Raw genomic sequence first — 18,516 nt, 5'->3', positions numbered from 1 at the left:
AAATTTTATATCAAAAAGGGTATGCTGGGATTCCATTTGACACCTGAGTGATGACTTTTCAATGTTTTGATCATTCAAAATTAGAATGAAATATCTTGACAGTCAAGTCCCGTAACGACCAAGTATCCTCGGTGAATCACTCTGCTTGCACGTGGAAGCTTCAAAAAGTACACATAAACATGTGATTAAATAATGAATCACCTCAAACAGACTACTAGTGTTATAGTATAAATTAGTACAACTCATTTTAAAATTTCATAGTTCAAACAAGAGATTGAGAAGCAGATTAGAAATTCAAAAATATCATTAGAAGCAGAGAAGCTGAGAGATACCAAGAATATTATCATTAAGCAAGAGAAAAAGTGAGAGGCACCATAAACAAGAAAGGAAGTGAGAGATGGAAAACGTTATGATGAGAGAGGAAGTTGTGATAGTAGGAGGAGGAGTTGCAGGATTAGCAACAGCGTTAGCATTAAAGAGAGTTGGAATCAAGAGTTTAGTGTTAGAAAGAGCAAATGAGTTGAGAATCACTGGTGGTTCTTTAACTCTTTCCTCAAATGCTTGGATTGCTCTTGAAGCACTTGGTGTTGCTCACAAACTTACTGCCGTCTACAAACCTTTCAAAAGGTAATTAATCTTGCTTTTGAATATGTGTTGCTAAACTTCTGTGATTTTTCTTTCTTAGTGATCAAAACTTTGATTATGTGATGCTAAATTTGGTTTTTGTTTTGTTTTTACAAGGGGAGAGGTTACTAATATAGCAAATGGAGTTACCCAAGAGATTCTGTTTACAACAGATGAAGGGTATGTATGTTGATCCAATTCTTATTTATACATTCTTTTGTTTACAACTAGTAAATGTTGTGCCAGAATAAGATTATGTTGATGCAGACTACATGTATTTGTATCCAACACTAACAATTGAAGTTGCAATTGATAAATGTAGGGATGAGTGGTTGGCAAGAGGGCCTAGGTCTCTGCATAGGAGAGCCTTACTTGAAGCTCTGGCAGAAGAACTACCAGCTGATACAATCCGTTACTCGTCGAGGCTTCGCTCAATTGAAAAAACCGAAACACGTAATGATGCAGATTCATTCGGGGTAATCGTTCATTTAGAAGATGGGACTACTATCCATACCAAGGTCAGTCAATCAGTCAGTACTTCTTACATTTGACACCAAAGACGGCATTATATTTTTCTTTTCCATGGATTTGTTGATGCTAAACTTTTAAGCTATTTGACAGGTTTTAATAGGGTGTGATGGTGTGCATTCTGTGGTGGCAAAATGGTTGGGGCTTAAAGCACCGGTTTATTCAGGTCGATATGCCGTGCGCGGATTAGGAGTGTTTCCTGAAGGTCATGGATTGAAACATGAAGTTCAACAATTTGTTGGAGAAGGTCGTAGATTTGGTATCGTGCCAAATACCAACACTGACGTTTTCTGGTTCATGACTTATCCATCCACCCCCAGTGCAGGTAAAATCATGACTAGAACAATATGGACTTTTTATGTTGAGGTTAAATTTTACTCATCGAACTTTTTTGTTTTCCCCCTGCACAGAAGAAGAGATGGCAAAAGGAGATCCAAAGATCATACAACAAACAATGTTAGAGAGAGTGCCTGATTCTGCACAAATAGTCAAAGATGTCATACAACATGCTTATATGCCAAGTTTATCATGGGGACCTCTACAATTCAGATACCCATGGGATCTTCTTTTCGGTAAAGTTTCAAATGGCACAATTACCGTAGCAGGTGATGCAATGCACCCAATGACACCAGACCTTGGTCAAGGTGGTTGTTCGGCATTAGAAGACGCAGTGGTGTTGGGACGCCACATAGGAAATTCGTTTATCAGAAATGGTGGAATGCTATCACAAGAGGACTTAGAGGTTGAGATAGGAATGTATGTGAAAGAGAGGAGATTTAGAACAGCTGGTTTGATAACTGGTTCATACATTTCTGGTTGGGTTCAACAAGGTGGAGGAGTTGGTGTAATCTCGTCATTAAGAGTTGTAGGATGGTTGGCGAAGTTTGTTCGAGATTCGGTATTTTATAAGATGGCGTTCCGCCGGTTAGTCAGTTTGATACAGTATGATTGTGGAAAGTTACCTACGGGATCTGCTTCCAATGGAAATTGATGTTGTGTGGTCCTAACTCATAAGTAGATATTTACCACGTTGAATAAGCTCATTGTAAGCATTACTATATTTCCTATCGTTGTGTTTCATTCTGTATGTTTGTAACGTATTCCCTCCGTCTCTAAAAGATAAGTAGATTTGTGTGTAAATTTACTTTAAAGACGGAGGGAGTACCATTTTCATAAATGTGATTTGTATTTAAAGAACATAGCAGTTATAAAAGAGGTTTTTCCATTTTAAATTTATATTACTTTTATAGTTACTAGGTGCTTAGCCCGTGCTTTGCACGGACATTGTAATATGTTACACATAGATATTTCAGAAAACACCAAAACAAATTCCAAAAACATCATCAATTAAACTGCTGACTTTTGTTGAGAGAATATCAAGTTTAAGTTTTATGTATCAATCACATTAATCTCAACAATCGTTATCCAGACTTGACACACATGACTTGCTTCCATCAAGTGTGTAGTGCATCAAACAGTTGTAAGTTACGTATTAATTCATAACAATTAATGACTACTAAAATACCTGTTTTTTTTTAAGAAAAAACAATTGATGTACCATTGATAACTTACTTCATTCCTTTTCAATGGGTGCTACTTTTTTTCTTTTTGTCCCGAGTGGTTAAATGGCTTTGATTTGATAAAACCGCCGCCAATATACTTTTATAAGGTTGTCAGTGCAGATAACTGACTCATATCTCGGTGGGAAGAAATCATGCTTGAAAATGTGATGGTAATTCTACGGTTGCTTATGTTAAACGTGCTGCAACTAATGTAGGGTAAATCATTTCAGGAGAATCATCTGCAATGGGAGATTCCAACATCATAATGAACTTGAATTTCCGAATGATTGAACTCTAGTACTGTAATTGATTATCAAACTATCTCTAGTAGTTATTTTTACAGTAAAAAACTCATCTATGGATTACAATTAAGTTCAAAAGTTACAACATCAAAATGCTCAGCCTAAACCCAAGATTAGTTGTTTCAGTCAATACATCGACTTCATCAGCCGTAAATGTGATGCTTGGAAGGAGAGAAACAAAAGAGTGCAACAAAACCAACATACTACGACACATATCCCGAGGCCCAAAAAATCCAATCATTCTCTATCCCTTCAAATAAATCTTCCACTGTAGCCAACCGAAACTTCAATTGACAACCTCCTCCAGGAGCCATTTCCACGCATAAATCTGGGTTCCTGGTAATGCTTCTAGAAACCTCCAATTTTGTCTTCTCCAAGACAAAAATCCAGATTCTCTTCTCCAAGACACAAATCCAGACAAACCATTGTAAGGAATATTCAAGAAGGTCAATTCTCGAAGGGAACTAAAAACTAATGTATTTATTTATCAGTTTATATCTCATCTTTCTAAGAGTTTCACCGGCCAATGCTTACTCGAAATGCATATAAAATAATAATTAAACCACATTCTTTACTTCCCATAGATATCCAATTGGATTTTCTCATCCAACTACTACAAACATAAAGCAAAAACGCAAGGGTCCAATCACCAGTTCAGAGCCTAGAATTTGACCAAGTTATTACCATCCAGGCACTCTGGAAGCATACTCATACATTGATTGATGCTGAAGAGATGTTAGTTGTGCAATCTGATTTCTTATTCTTGTCTTGGTTTATTGTCTAAAGTGCACCCAAGTAGAAAGTTATGTATGATTTCTACTATTCATGGTACCAATGGATCACACGGGCTAAAAGAGTTCTTACCATTTGAAGTTCAGTAAATATCTTCAACATGCTCAGATGTAGTAACCTCACCAAATCTGCATAAACAACTCGGAAATTCAATGTGCTGTTAACCTGCAATTGCATGAAAATGATTACAATGAATAAACTAACGCATAAACCTGCAATATCTTCAGACTATGGAGATGCTTATTCTCCATAAACTCCTAAACTCCTTTTTACTTGAAAAAGAGTGAGCACATTTTAGAAGTTATGTATATGAAGGTACAATTAAATCTTTTCCATATCGTCCCTTGGCTTTTTCGGATTGACCTGCTCAAAACAAACAATTGTGAAAGCATGAAAATTAAAATGTAGCTACCTGATATGATTAAGATTTGGCTTTTCAGCGTTTTCTTGTGCAACTTTTTTTTTTTGAAGCATCCCAATTTATTTTATGAAGAAAGTGTCGGTTTATTACCCTATCTATATGACTTCATTGTTCATGCATCAACATGGGCCTGTTAAATGAAAATGAAACATAATTAAGCAATAGGCTTTTATTAGAAATGCATTTTATTAGCATAATGTACTAATAAAATTAAGGTTATTAAGCATGAGAACACATCAAGATCGGTGTGCACCAAATATTAAGCTTTTACTAAGATAATTCATTTGGCAATTAACCCCATTCCGACCCAAGATTTTAAAGTCTTGATGGGCTAAATCAACTTGTGTAAAGAACCAAGAGGTGAATCATTTTCCTGATCGTGGCTTTGAATAACACTTGGGATTGTTAAATAATAGTACCTCTTGTTACGGATACATAAGGCATGCAATAAGCTGAGATGGCCAGGCTCAATATCCCTCCATATTTTGGACTCCTAGCGAGCAGAACAATCATCTACAACTACTTGGATGTTGTCTTCCAAACTCTTCAAAAGGTTTTCTTCATCTCTTCGTAGCCTTTTTTTTTCAGTCACCATGGTTATACAAAGAATCTACGTGCTCCACATGAACTGCTGCATTAATACACATGATATCAGTTGCATTTAGATAAATTCTGAGCATTAGTATTCTGAATAATAGTTGATGGAATCATATATAAGAAGAAGAATAAATGACTAACTAACATGAATATATTTGGGGTTGTAGCCATTTCAGCTTGGCTCCACTTGGAACTGAAATTAGACTCCGGATGATGGACTCTGTATCCAATTTACAATCAATCAACTCCAGGAGATTTTGAGTATCAGCAGTGCTGTATCTACAAACAGAAGATTCAGCACAATTAAGAGGTAACTTAATTATATATATACAGAAACAGATCAAGGATGCATATGACGAAAATATAAGCATAAACTGCAGACACTCTGTGTGTATTGCAGAAAAATACGCAGTACTACGTGTCCATACAGTACACAACCAGAAAAAAATTCAGTCTCAGAGGCTTATTTTATAAAAAATTTAAAGAGTCTTCAAGCATCCCTTAAATCATTGGTGAACAATAAACAAATACATTTTCATCGTGTCCTTTGAACTCAAAATATGACCTAAAATCTATCCAGAAATCAGTCCAAGATGAAACCATACTTGATGACCTACAGATAAACTAAAGAACTGAATTGAGACAGGAAATTGGATGCATTGAGTTTATTTACCTTTGGTAGTGTAAAATTAGTGTCCATTGACGTTGATGTAGTTATGAAAGTAATCTTCATCTTCTTCAGGTGACCAAGGATTTTAATGCCTCCAATCAATTGGGTATACAGACAATATCACGAAAAGCTACTTCAAAATATCGTTTGTCAGCCGTGGCAACTTCATAAAAAAAAAACAGAATATAAGAATCGGGAGAAAAAACCCAGTCGTGGTAACTTCATAAACTAAAGTCACTAAATGGTTACCTGCAACTAATATTTTCATGATTGTTATAAAAAACCCAGTATTTCGACCTCAAATTATATGAATAGCAAAGGATTCAAAAAAAAATCATTGAGACTTAACTCGTCATCTTTACTGCATCCATAAACCTCAGTCCATTTAGATCAGGCATTCAAAATAACAGATATAATCTTAACAAAAGATACAGCGAAAAGTATAAAATCCTAACAACCATACTGATCCAAACCGAACTCAACAATCATTTAATCATTTACCAATTCATAAAATGTGATCTAGTAACCACATATCATATGAAAAAAAATAATAAATAGGTTTTTAATTTTGGATCTATAAGCAACCTCAGGGGAACCAAAACATGATCTAGTAACCACAGATCATATGAAAGAAAATAATAAATAAGGTTTTTAAGTTTGGATCCATAAGCAACCTTGGCTGATAGATGATAGATGCACTGGGAGTTGGCGTTTATCTCTTCTTTTTGTACGCAAATAGTGATTTCATCTGTTGTGAGTGACGGTGTTGGAGCAGGTTTGAGATTTGGATTACAGGTTTAGAGTTTTAGTAGGGGAAACTTTATCCGGAGGGAAGGGTGGAGTGATAGGTTATGTTTTGTGCTTCCGTAGATTGGTAACCATCGATTTCTATTGGTAGGGGCCAGGAGCTCTAGAATTCAAACTTTTGGCCTAACTTTCATTCTGGAGTTCGGTCTCAAATTATATATACAATTAAAGAACTCTCAATTAGGGATACCTCCATAAATTGGGGATACTCAAAACTACATGGAGGTAGATTTTGGTTAAGGGGTATTTTCCCTAAAAATAAAAAGAAAACCTAGAAAAACATAAGACGTATCCCCTTCATTATATGGCCTACTTCTCCTCTTCTTCTCTTCTTGTTCATCAATTCATTAATAGTGTCCCCTTCGGTATAGTCTTTAGGATAAACTCAATACCTACTGTTGTTGTCGGTTTTGTTTATAGAATGGTATCCGAATGAAAGAGATACCGACAACAGGCAATTGATAGATATATGAAATTATTGGGCATAAAAAACATTTTTTCTTTTTCTTTTTGGACATTCGATAATACCGATTGTGCAAAATTATTTAACTTTTTGCGAAAAACTATATGTTGAGGTCTTTCTCTATATAAAGAGACCTCATCTATGGACCCAATTTTCCATAAACTTGCTCATTCTACTCTATATACTCCACAAATACTCATTTCATACCTCCATATACAAGAATGGGATCGTTTGAATCTGCCAAAAATTTGGCAATCATCAAAGCATGATACTTCGAAAGTCGAGTTGTAGATCACTCCTCCGTAAGGGTAGAGGCCGAGACTTCTTGGGCGAAGATATATGACAAATTTATGCAAGATTATGGAAACCCGAAAAGAAGAAGTCTTCAACAAATCCATGATAGGCACCAAGTCATCTACGATTGCTTTTATAGCTATCCAACAATGGATTTTGAACGCTATCCGCTTTAGCTTGTCCCTTCAACAATTTGTAAGTATCTTTATTGTTTATTCTACACAATCTACTTTTATCAATTTGTAACTAATTAACAAAGTAAGTAGATGTCGTGTTTTTGTAGCACTAAGATCGCATAGGAGTTTAAAGGCTTGATGCACGTGCTAACTGCACCCGTCATTCTTACCAAAGGAGTAGATTTGGAATGAATAAATGAATTTTTCTTCCGAAAATGAAACAATCGGGTTATATATGACGTCAAAAAAGATCGATTATGGGAATCGGATAATCCAGGCATACTTTAACCGATTCTTGATGCCCTTCTTGAATACCAAAGAACACTAGCTAGAATCAGTTTACGAGTGCATGAAGGTAAACCGATTTTGGGTAGTGATTTCGAAAAAAAGTCAAAAAAAGTCAATTATTTGATGTTTTGAAGATCGATTTATATACATTAGTTGATCTCACATCTAACACGATAAATTAACACTCAAAACGATTAATTAACACTGATTAATCAGGGATAAAACAGGTAGCAAGAGAATAGTTGGTTGAGGGAGGGAAATTACTTCCTAATTAATGACCCTTTTTGGTCTTTTAATAACAAGCCTCGAATAAAACCCATAGCCCTCGAACCAGGAAGACTACTTTATGCAAGTAAAAAAAAATAAAAAATAAATAGAAGTAGACAATGTTTCCTTAAGTATGGGGTTTAGGAGTGAGCATTTGGCCCGCAGTCCGCGGATTTAAAGAATAACCGTATTTTTTTGGATGGATGTCCGAACGGTTGGTTAATGGGTTGGATGCGAATGGATTTTTGAAATCCAATGGATTACGGATTGGACCCGGATGCAGTCTTGAAAATCCACTGCACATCCATACCCGTTAGATTAAGGACATTTATATAGTGTTTAGAAATACATAGATAGCTTAGGAATTCTTAAGGTGTTTGTTGTCTTGGAGTATTGTTGTCCATGACACTTTTACATTTGTATGCATATATAGAATGTCTTTGCTTTATAAGAAGTCATCTATGTTTGTTTTAGGTTTTCCCTATTTCCCATCCCCAATTATTCTATTTCCCATCCACATAAAATCTTATCCCCAATAATCCTATATACCACCCATATAAATTTTAATGTATCCTAAATACCATCTCTTGACTTTTTATTTACACCCAACAATGAAATCACCCAACAACTAAAAATAAAAACCGATTGACGGACAACTTACCATATCCACCATCCGCCACTAAATCTTCTTCCCCACCTCCACAGCCTGTTGTATCGACAGTGATCCAACAATGGTAGCATGCCATAATATTTGATGGTAACCAAATTAAGCACGGTGCTGGTATACACAAGAGTTTTTTTAAGACACTTGCTTTCATAGATCTGTAGAGAGGATACACAATCATTACAGGGTTAATCATGGGTGTCTTGTGCTATGGATATTAATGGCTGGTATATTTATTTAAAGGTCTTCTTACGTCATATAAATGATCAAAAAGGTGCATGTATAATCGAATCAAAGAAAATAATAATTATCATTCATGAATCGGTTTGTTCTTGATCATCCTTAACAATTTTATCCTACTCATGTACATTCGTTTAGAACTTTAGAAGTATGAATGGTTCATGAATTATTCAACGTCAGCCCCACTGTATCATATTACCATTACAGTGTAACTGGAGGGGGAACAATTGGTTGTCCCATTCCCATTGCTGCAACTTTTTTTGGATGTACCGATTAATAGGGTTTTGATATTTTCCCCTAGATTTTTTATAATGGAAACTTCAATAATAACGATTTACCGAATAATCGATTAACACATATAGATGTGCCATAATAATTGAAAAAAAATCCTAACCTAGGGTTTCTAACATTGATTTTTTATGATTTTTTTTTGTGATCATAAGGAAGAAGAAGACAAACAAAAGTGTTAATAGTTACGGTCATACTTAATTTGACTAGTGTAGGTGGTAAATAGGAAAAACAAAATTGAAAAGTAGATTAATTTTAAAAATTGTTAGGAAGATGGGAAATAGGATAAATGGGGGTGGGAAATAGGGAAAATCTTGTTTTATTTATTGATTATAAATTTTACTTAAAACAAAATCCATTAGATTACCCATACCCAATCCATTCATTCGTATTGAACGCAAGTCCGTTGGATGTTGGATTGGATGCGGATGTCAAATTTGAAATCCGTAAGGACAATTTCTATGGTAATCACCAAACAGAAAATTTTAGTAAGCCACGTAAATGAACAAACATGATTTTCCACTAAGGAGAATCGGAACAAAATGAAGAAATATGATTTTCTAGGGACCCGCTACTATTTCTTTTTAATATAAAATCTTTTGTAGGATAGAGTTAAAGTTTAAAATATAGGATTTAGGTGAGATAAATAAGATAAACTGAGATAAAAATAAGATAATGTGAGATAAAGAACAGTAAAATAATATTTGGGAAGCAGAAATTGTATTGGACGGGTGAAGAAGAGTGGCGTGCGGTTGGAAAAGATCCTCCCGCGGATTTTGTTTGACCACGCGTCTCTTCATCGTCGACACTAAATAAATTTGTTCACTTATTTTTCATGTTTGTTTAATCCATAGTGAGAACGTTTATTCCATAGAAATTAATCTAATGAATTGGATTGGATGCGGTTAAAAACCGGCGCATGCTCACCCCTGAGTTATGGTCCTTAGAGCAAGGGCTATTTCAAAATGAAAGAGTTGATCAAATTTGATCAAATTAGGTCATATTATGGATAGAAAGAAACCCCCATTCACCGTAAACTCAACCGAACACTCTTTCAATCGATAGAGTGGATGAAAGCCTCCACTATACGGCACATGATCAGCCGTGTAAAAAAATAGGAAGTAATATATATTTGCCGTTTGATATAAGTAGAAGTTAATACGGCCAACCTTTTGCCGTTTGACTGAAAATTTCGTTTAACCAAAATTTCGTTTGCAACTATAGCACTGTGGCCATTTAAAGATACACGTGGAACCATCTAACGAACATTAGGTCCCATTTCCAAAGTTAACTCTTTATATGAATTCATCATAACCATTCATTTCATAATATAAAACAACTAATATTATTGGTTAAATGCAGTAGTAGATCTCATGAATTTCTTTTACATACGGCTCATTATATGCCGTATAGACTACCGTGTTATATATTTCCCCTATCGCATAGTAAGATTTACACTCAATCACTTAGTTCCTCATTCGTTTAAAAGGGATAGAGTGTCAAAACACTCTATTCCATAGCCCTTGCTCTTACGACTTTTATAAGAATGGGTATATTGGGAAAATGAAAATGAATAAGACAGCTCACTGAAGCTGACTCCTTTAGAAAATTTAAAGTTCAAACTCGGCATCTCGTATAAGACGTCACTACTTACGCAACTTAGCAAACTTAGTCTAATTGAGTCGCATTTGCAGAACAAGTGACTCGGTCAACGCTTGGCAATTACACGAAAAAGTAGACACATGGAAATCCATTTTCACCTGAGAGAGAATCTTAATGGTCAAGTCCTTGGATTTTGGTCATATAATAGTATAGACACATGGAACTCCATTTTCACATGAGAGAGAATCTTAATGGTCAAGTCCTTGGATTTTGGTCATATAATAATTTAATCTTTTTTTTCTTTTTTGTTTCCCCCGGTGACCAAGAATCGTTGATAACTCCGCTGCTTGCACATGGAAGTTTCCGGAAGTACACGTAAACTACTCCCTCTGTACCACATATATATGCGGAGGGATCAATTCTCTTAGATTATTTTTTTTTTTAATTTCATAATTTTTTTTGTTTTTTCCTGTTTTATCCGTAATTATATTTCCAATGTTGGAGATATACTCAATTGTGATGATTCCCAAGTAAATAAATAGGGGTAATATAAGTAAAAAAGCGTTTTGAAATTTGGACTCCCCTATATAGTGGTACAAGGAAAAATGAAAATCCCTCCTATATAATAGGTACGTAGGGAGTATTAATAAGAATAAAAATAAATCGCACTCAAATATTGTTGTAAATAATATAGTATATATAATCCTCAACTCATAAAACTAATACCAACTGCAAGAAAGAAAGTGTTCAGATATGGACAATATTGAGATGAGAGAAGAAATAGTGATAGTAGGAGGAGGAGTTGCAGGATTAGCAACAACCTTAGCACTCAAGAGAGTTGTGTAGATGGTGGATTTTCGACAAAGGGTAAAATTGTAAAAGTATACTCCGAATCCGACAATCAGATGAGTATTGAGACCCACGTCTCTCATTAAAGCGTGAAAGCTCATAAAACCTCTGATTGAGAAAGTTCTCTCAGAGAAGATGTGGATGTGTAGTCTCTCAGCTGAGACCACGACACATCTCATGAATACTAAGCAATTTCAGTAATTACTCCGGATCCGGCAATCGGATGAGTATTGAGGCTCATGTATCTCAATAAAGCATGAAAGCTCATGCCATAAAACCTCTGATCGAGAAAGTCTTTCAGGGAAGGTGTAGATGTGTAGTCTCCCGACTGAGGCCACGACACATCTCATGAATACTGAGCAATTTCAGTAATTATTACGGATCCGGCAATCGGATGAGTATTGAGACTCATGTATCTAAGCATGAAAGCTCATGCCATAAATCTCTGACTGAGAAGGATTTCTCTCAGAGTACATGTAGATGTGTAGCCTCTCCGCTGAGGCCACGACACATCTCATGAATACTGAGCAATTTCAGTAATTACTACGGATCCGACAATCAGATGAGTATCGAGACTCATGTATCTATGCATGAAAGATCATGCCACCTCTGATGGAGAAAGTTTCTCAGAGAAGATGTAGATGTGTAGTCTCTCAGCTGAGGCCACGACACATCTCATACTGTATAGAATCGAAAGATTGGGCGGCTCCTAGACAGCATGCCTGCTAGTATAGAGCGAATCGGGATGTAACCAGGTTTTCCCCGACTATGCAAGAGGAATATGACGCTCCATCAAGTTCATATTGCTCAACCCTCAGATAATTAATGCTCATAGACAGGAAACCCTTCTAGTATAAAGCCAGCAATTAATTATCTTAAATCGTCTGAATATCCAGCAATATTTTACGAGCCATCGTCTGAATATCCAGCAATATTCTACGAGTCGTCAATTAATCGCCTGAATATTCAGCAATATTCTACGATTCCTCGTTATATTTCGTTACTTCAATCTGTGGTTCTTCCCAGCAGAATTCCACAGGTTAGTAATAAATATTCAATGAAACAGGCATCTGGGCATCGAATAAGCCTTGACAAAATGGTGCAAATGTAATTAGCAGATAATACACAGACCAGCATTCTGAATGCACAAACGAGCATTTTAAAAATACGAACGAACGAGGAACCTATGCAAAATAGGAAGGAAAAATAATAATAATAAAATATTAAACAAAAGCGCCAGGGGATTAGGCTCACCAGCCGGCCAGGCATGCCGTGACTAGTCCCGCGCCCAATTTTATATTTTACCATATTTTTACTATTTTCACGATCTCATGAAAATCCTCTCGTTCGAGCAAATTTCCTTTATTTCAAAGAAATTATCTAAATCACATGATTTTATCAAAAAATAATAAAATTAGGGAATGGTGTCGCGGGACCGAGCACCAGCCGGCCATGTCTTGGCCGTGGCCGGTCCCACACCTCACGTCCCATTATTTTATTATTCCTTCTCAAATTATGAAAATTCCTTGATTTTATGAATTTTCCCTAAAATCATGAAAATTACCTAATTTCATGTATTTTTATCTAAATCACATGATTTTATCAAAAATAATAAAATTAGGGAAAGATGTCGCGGGACCGCCGGTCGGCCGGTCATGCCTTGGCCGTGGCCGGTCCCAGACCTCACGTCCCATTATTTTATTATTCCTTCTCAAATTATGAAAATTCCTTGATTTTATGAATTTTCCCTAAAATTACCTAATTTCATGTATTTTCTCTAATTTCTCTAAAATCATGGAAAATATTAAAAAAATTAGGAAAACTTGTGGGACCGGGCTCTAGCCGACCGACCATGCCCTAGCCGGTCCCACACGCCCATTAATTTATTATTATTTGGTGTTTTGTTTCCCGATTTCATGTAAACTCCTTGATTTCAACAAAATATCTTGGTTTTCAACAAATCCCTTTGATTTTATGAAAATTATCTAAAATCATCAAAATTACATAAAATTGGGAAGAGTGCCTTGGGACTCGTGCCCATTGGCCGGCCGGCCATGCCATGGCCATTGCCGGTCCCACACTCCCATTCCCTATTTTATATTTTTATTTATGTCTCTCATCTCATGGAAGTTCTCTAATTTCGCCAAACTCTCCAGTTTCATGGAATTTCCCTTAAATCAGAGAAAAATACATAAAATCACATAAAACTGGGAAAAGCATGTGGGACCGCGTGTCAGCCGGCCGGCCGACCATGCCCTAGCCGTGGCCGGTCCCACACCTTGTGATTCCTTGTTTATTTATTATTTTCATCATCTCATGTGTTTTTGCCGGTTTCAGCAAAACCATGGATTTTGCATATTTTCTCCAAATGTTGCTCAAACGTGATCAGAAAATATCAAAATTCTCAGGACTGAAGCACGGATACTATGGTGACACGGGAACATTCCCTTGACCGACCAAGGGTGACCCTGAGGCTTGCAAACAGCTGGTCCCGCATGTTTTAATGTTTTTAACCTAATTTGCTCAGTTGCTCATATTAGGTTCGAACTCTTTCCAGACAATTGGAAGTTCGCTCAAACGACCATCTACTGGTCCCACGACCATCAAGAGCCGGTCTCATGACCTCTTGGTCGGCCCCTCATATTTTCTACATCAGGTTTTATGATTTGTTGCTCACACGAGCATTATTTCAGTAAATGATTAAACCAGCATTTAATCATTCTTTCACCAACTGGTCCTCAAGAGACTTTGGTATTTTTTGCTCATTCGAGCATCTGGGCGTTATATGGTGAACCCGTCATCCCATGTAGCCGGTCCCGTGTTGATTTGCAATAAATCATCATTTCGGTAAAATTAGGATTTTGAATCCAGAGCTTTGCAGAAACGTGATTTTGTGCAGATTCGAACACTCTGATAATTTTATGTTGATTCCATGATTGATATTCATATTTATTTTGCTCGACCCAGCAGTCAGTAACTTAAATTAATATTTTATTTAGTCCATCTACCAACAATTCATCAAAAGAACAATATTTGCTCGAACTAGCAATATTCGCTCGAACCGACAATATTTATTCAATTAGCAATATTCGCTCAGACTAGCAATATTTGATCAAATCAAAGAATATTGGTTCAACTACCAATATTCAACAATTTAGCAACACAATTTTGCTCGTCTTAGGTTATAATGATACCTCGTCTCAGTAGACACATTAAATTCATGAGTTTCGAAACATTTGCTAATCATGTTCAACTAAGCAATACATGGACTCATCGTCCCATAAAGTCAGCAACTGACTCCACAATCACGAGATTTCAAGCGTGTCACATGGGGGGATACTAACTAGGGTTTTGGTCTGGCGGTCTACAACACGTGTGTTCACCCACGATGAGAATGTGAGCAAGTCGTGCAATCAGTTGGAAGAGTCAGCAAAGTAGTGGGTGGAAAGTTAACCAAGTCTCCGCACGATGAGTAATTGGTTTTAACACGATTTCCCCATTTCTCACTCTCTGATTCCAGCAACTGTCACACTTCTGAGATCATGGTGTTTTCAACTCCGGCATTATAAAATGTCCCTGAATCCAGATTGAAAAGATAGAAGATTTCGAACATTCGAACGACATTCGCCAAGACGAGCAATTTCTCATCAAAGTTCATACAGACAATCTTTCGTCTACACGAACTCACAGAAATTACTCTCAATTGAGTAAAATTCAATCATTCAGAGCATTTTCACGCTGAATTCACAATACACCTACAATCTCAGATCACCATTGATCTCACGCATTTCTCAGCTTCCCTCCTACAGATCAACCTATCCTCTCATGTGACCGAATTGACTCTGGAACAACCATTGTTCTTGGTTTAGGCCGGGGTCTTACAGATTGATCTCTCGAACTTAAAGCACTCCCTTCTTGCAGTGTATCTGTGTGAGATTCAATATTTCGCTCGGTTCAAGGAGTCTCCACACAGTCGACTCTTCAATTCCGTAAAAACCAGCTAATCGTTTTTCCCCACTCACAAGTTGGAATCAAGAGTTTAGTTTTAGAGAGAGCTGTTGGAAATATATTCTTTAAAACAAAATTTATTTCCATTTACCATTCTTATTAAAATTATTTTTAATAGTCATAATTGTCTTTAATAAAGGAATTTATTTTTTCATTAATCCCTTGACCGTTTTTATTTAGGGAAGTTGATGGTGTTAATTTTATAATAATTAAGTGTCATTAATTGTTGAAATTCTTGAGTAAAAAAATCAATTTTTGGTAGGAAAACAAAGAGAAAAAGAATTTTTTAGAGAAAGAAAACTAGTGTATGATTATCACTTGTTTTCTACAATTCTGATTTGAGCAAGACTATAAGTGTACAAGTATCACATACTCTCAAAGTGCAAGAGTGATTGTGAAAGAGATTTACTCGGCTGTTTTATACTGGAGACGACGCGACATGGAACAACTGTTTGCACAATTTTGGGCAGAGCCGCGAAACATCTTAAAGAGAGCGACCTGGTCGTGACTCAACCATAACACTATTTGTTTGGTTTTTCTTTGTGATTGTTTTGCAGACGGATTTCGGCAATTGTTCCAACAATTTTAAGACGTTTTATTCTGCCATGAATATCAAAAGAAACGATTGCTGAAACACGATAAGTATCATTGTTTGATTCGTTTTATAAAATTATATAATAGTATAATTTTACTTTTGCGATAAACCATGATGCTTGGAATTAGGTTACTTGATACCTAAAGTATATTTTATGTCTGATTTTGATGGATTAGGATTGTAACAAGGATAATATTTTTCATCATGAATGTGTGCCAATCACCAAGTGGTCTGGTGGTTGGCATGCTCCCCCCACTGTGGGGGTAGGGGTTCGAACCCTGTAATTGCTGAAATCCACTCCAATTTAAGGAGTCTGGATGTAGTCTAGGGACCACTAGTCTAGGACATCAAAAAAAAATCATGAATATGTAACATAGAAAAATATGGTTGATGTTAAACAATTGGTTTTTAACAAGCTGTAGAGTTTTATTTTTATCTCCTGCACGGAAATTAATTGGGTCTAGAAATTTTAACCACATATATAAGACATCATGAGGATTACGTCTTCCAAATTTCATAAGTTTTGGAGTCCGAAAAGTATTTTTTGAGTATTTTACAAAACTGAATAATGTTGCTGAGAAATTTCTGACGATTAGAAATTTAGTATTGATTAATTTAGTTTTTCTGATCTTTGTGCTGATATTTTGGGTTAGCGTGTAACATGAAACTTTTAAATCATGAGCGTATCTTGGACACCCATTTTGAAATTTTCCGTTTGAATTTTTAGATTGAGAGATGTGGTGATTTCAAAATAGTTGTGTATGTTTGTCCAAATAGGAGATGATACTTGACATTAGAGATTAGAGAATTAGATGTAATAAATTACATTAAATTCAGATTTTCATTTTTTACTTCATACACTTGTTTTGGAAATGAAAAAAAAGATCATCAATAGAAATCAAACTAATGCTCCTCATGCGTTTGATAATATGCTTGATAGAAAGTTATAACTATAGAAGTTTGAATCTTTGTTTGACACTTACGAGAAACTTGGAGTATTGATTTTTTATTTGATATTTTAGTAATTATGTAAGTGCATACCTTACTTATTTTTTTGCAATCAAGTGCTCACATGTAAATGATTATGACAGGTGAGAATTCACTTACTTGAGCAAGTTTTTATTTTCCAATGAAATAAAAATTGCGAGCGAGGATTAATCAATTTGTCGAGCAATGGTTTTGATGATTTCTTTGTCGGTGCCGAAAGAGTGGACAATGGTTTATGACCAATTGAGCTTCCAAAGCAAATGAGGTATGTTTGATGAAATATTTGTAGTTGTTGTAGTGATCAAATAGTTGCATTCTACATTGAAAATGAATTGATTCTTCAATGTTAGAATGAGTTGTACGGAAAGTAGATATTGAGAATTATTGTTTACGACAATAAATGAATGACTCATACAAGTTTGGAACTTATGAGATAGAACTTGATACCAAATCAAAACCGAAAGAATAAGAAACCTAGTCAAAACAAATATGAATACCAAATCTCACCAAGAAATGAACATAATTTTAATTATGCAGTTATTTGCTACGCTTGCATTAAACCAAGTCTTACGACACGGCAGTGCAAGAATATCAAATATTATTAACAATGTTTTTCAAGCTATGTTAATGTGAATTGTGGATACGGTGAGAGGTTGGTATATATTGGTGTTTTACACCATGTTTGTTTTGATAGGTTATAGTTCAAAAGTTGAACGAAATCGTTTGAAAGAAAGTGGTGTTGAGTTATACTCACATCTCTAGGATTCTTGGTATTAGTATGGCCTGAAAAGTTTGCTTCCGGTAGAACTATCTTGTTAAAGATGTTCATACCATCAAAATGATAAAGAACCTAGTTTCCGCTTATCTTGTTTTTAAGAAGATTGAGATTAAAATTTTTGTTGAACTTGATCATTGCACTACTGCAATAAATATGTTATCAATGGAATATTTGAAACAAATATTGTATTATTTATCTGATATGATTGAAGCTTTGGAATGCTTGAAATATGTGATTTTATCTTGCTTCTATGAGATTTTTTGAGTTAGTGAGCATGCTGTGTTTTCCTCTAAAATTTATAAGAATTTTTTAAGTGACATGTATCAAATTTTACCCAAGTCTTCAAAGCATGTAAACTCCCAATCTTACTAGTTTACAAAAGCATCGGATAAAATAAAATGTTTGATAATTTTATAAGATATTATTGGTGTTTCACGAAGTCTAACTTGGTGACTAAAATTGATATTTTTAGTAGTGAATAATGAAATGATGTCTTCATGAAAAATGTTTGATTGGTCGTCCTCTATATTGTGCCAAAAGGATTTTGAAAGTGGATAATTACTTTATTAGTAATGAGCAAGAACACATAACGCGCCAAATACAAATTAGAGAAATTATTTGAACTTAAAAAAATTATTTCTAATTTTTGTATGAATGATGAAACTTTCTAGTTTTTGAATTGCTATTAAACACCGAAATATGACGTTTAACGAA

The 18,516-nt window shown here is 35.4% G+C and overlaps 1 protein-coding gene across 1 annotated transcript; it reads left to right on the top strand.

Annotated features, from left to right (window-relative positions):
- Positions 1–245: 245 nt before the first annotated feature.
- On the top strand, positions 246–2,388 carry LOC113283935 (monooxygenase 2-like). Its single transcript, XM_026533318.1, has 5 exons — positions 246–627; positions 742–804; positions 947–1,142; positions 1,246–1,477; positions 1,563–2,388. The coding sequence occupies exons 1-5, from the start codon at positions 398–400 to the stop codon at positions 2,141–2,143; spliced, it is 1,302 nt and encodes a 433-aa protein (XP_026389103.1). The 5' UTR covers positions 246–397; the 3' UTR covers positions 2,144–2,388.
- Positions 2,389–18,516: the final 16,128 nt, after the last annotated feature.

Source organism: Papaver somniferum, chromosome 1 (genome assembly GCF_003573695.1).
Source record: "Papaver somniferum cultivar HN1 chromosome 1, ASM357369v1, whole genome shotgun sequence".
Classification (NCBI taxonomy): domain Eukaryota; kingdom Viridiplantae; phylum Streptophyta; class Magnoliopsida; order Ranunculales; family Papaveraceae; genus Papaver; species Papaver somniferum.
This window is presented reverse-complemented; position numbering and strand designations above follow the sequence as displayed.

Excerpts from the sequence above, each read along its gene's own strand:
- LOC113283935 (XM_026533318.1), top strand. The coding sequence starts at position 398 with ATGGAAAACGTTATGATGAGAGAGGAAGTTGTGATAGTAGGAGGAGGA. Across the intron at positions 805-946 it reads CTGTTTACAACAGATGAAGG|GGATGAGTGGTTGGCAAGAG; the intron begins GTATGTATGTTG and ends TGATAAATGTAG. Across the intron at positions 1,478-1,562 it reads TCCATCCACCCCCAGTGCAG|AAGAAGAGATGGCAAAAGGA; the intron begins GTAAAATCATGA and ends CCCCCTGCACAG.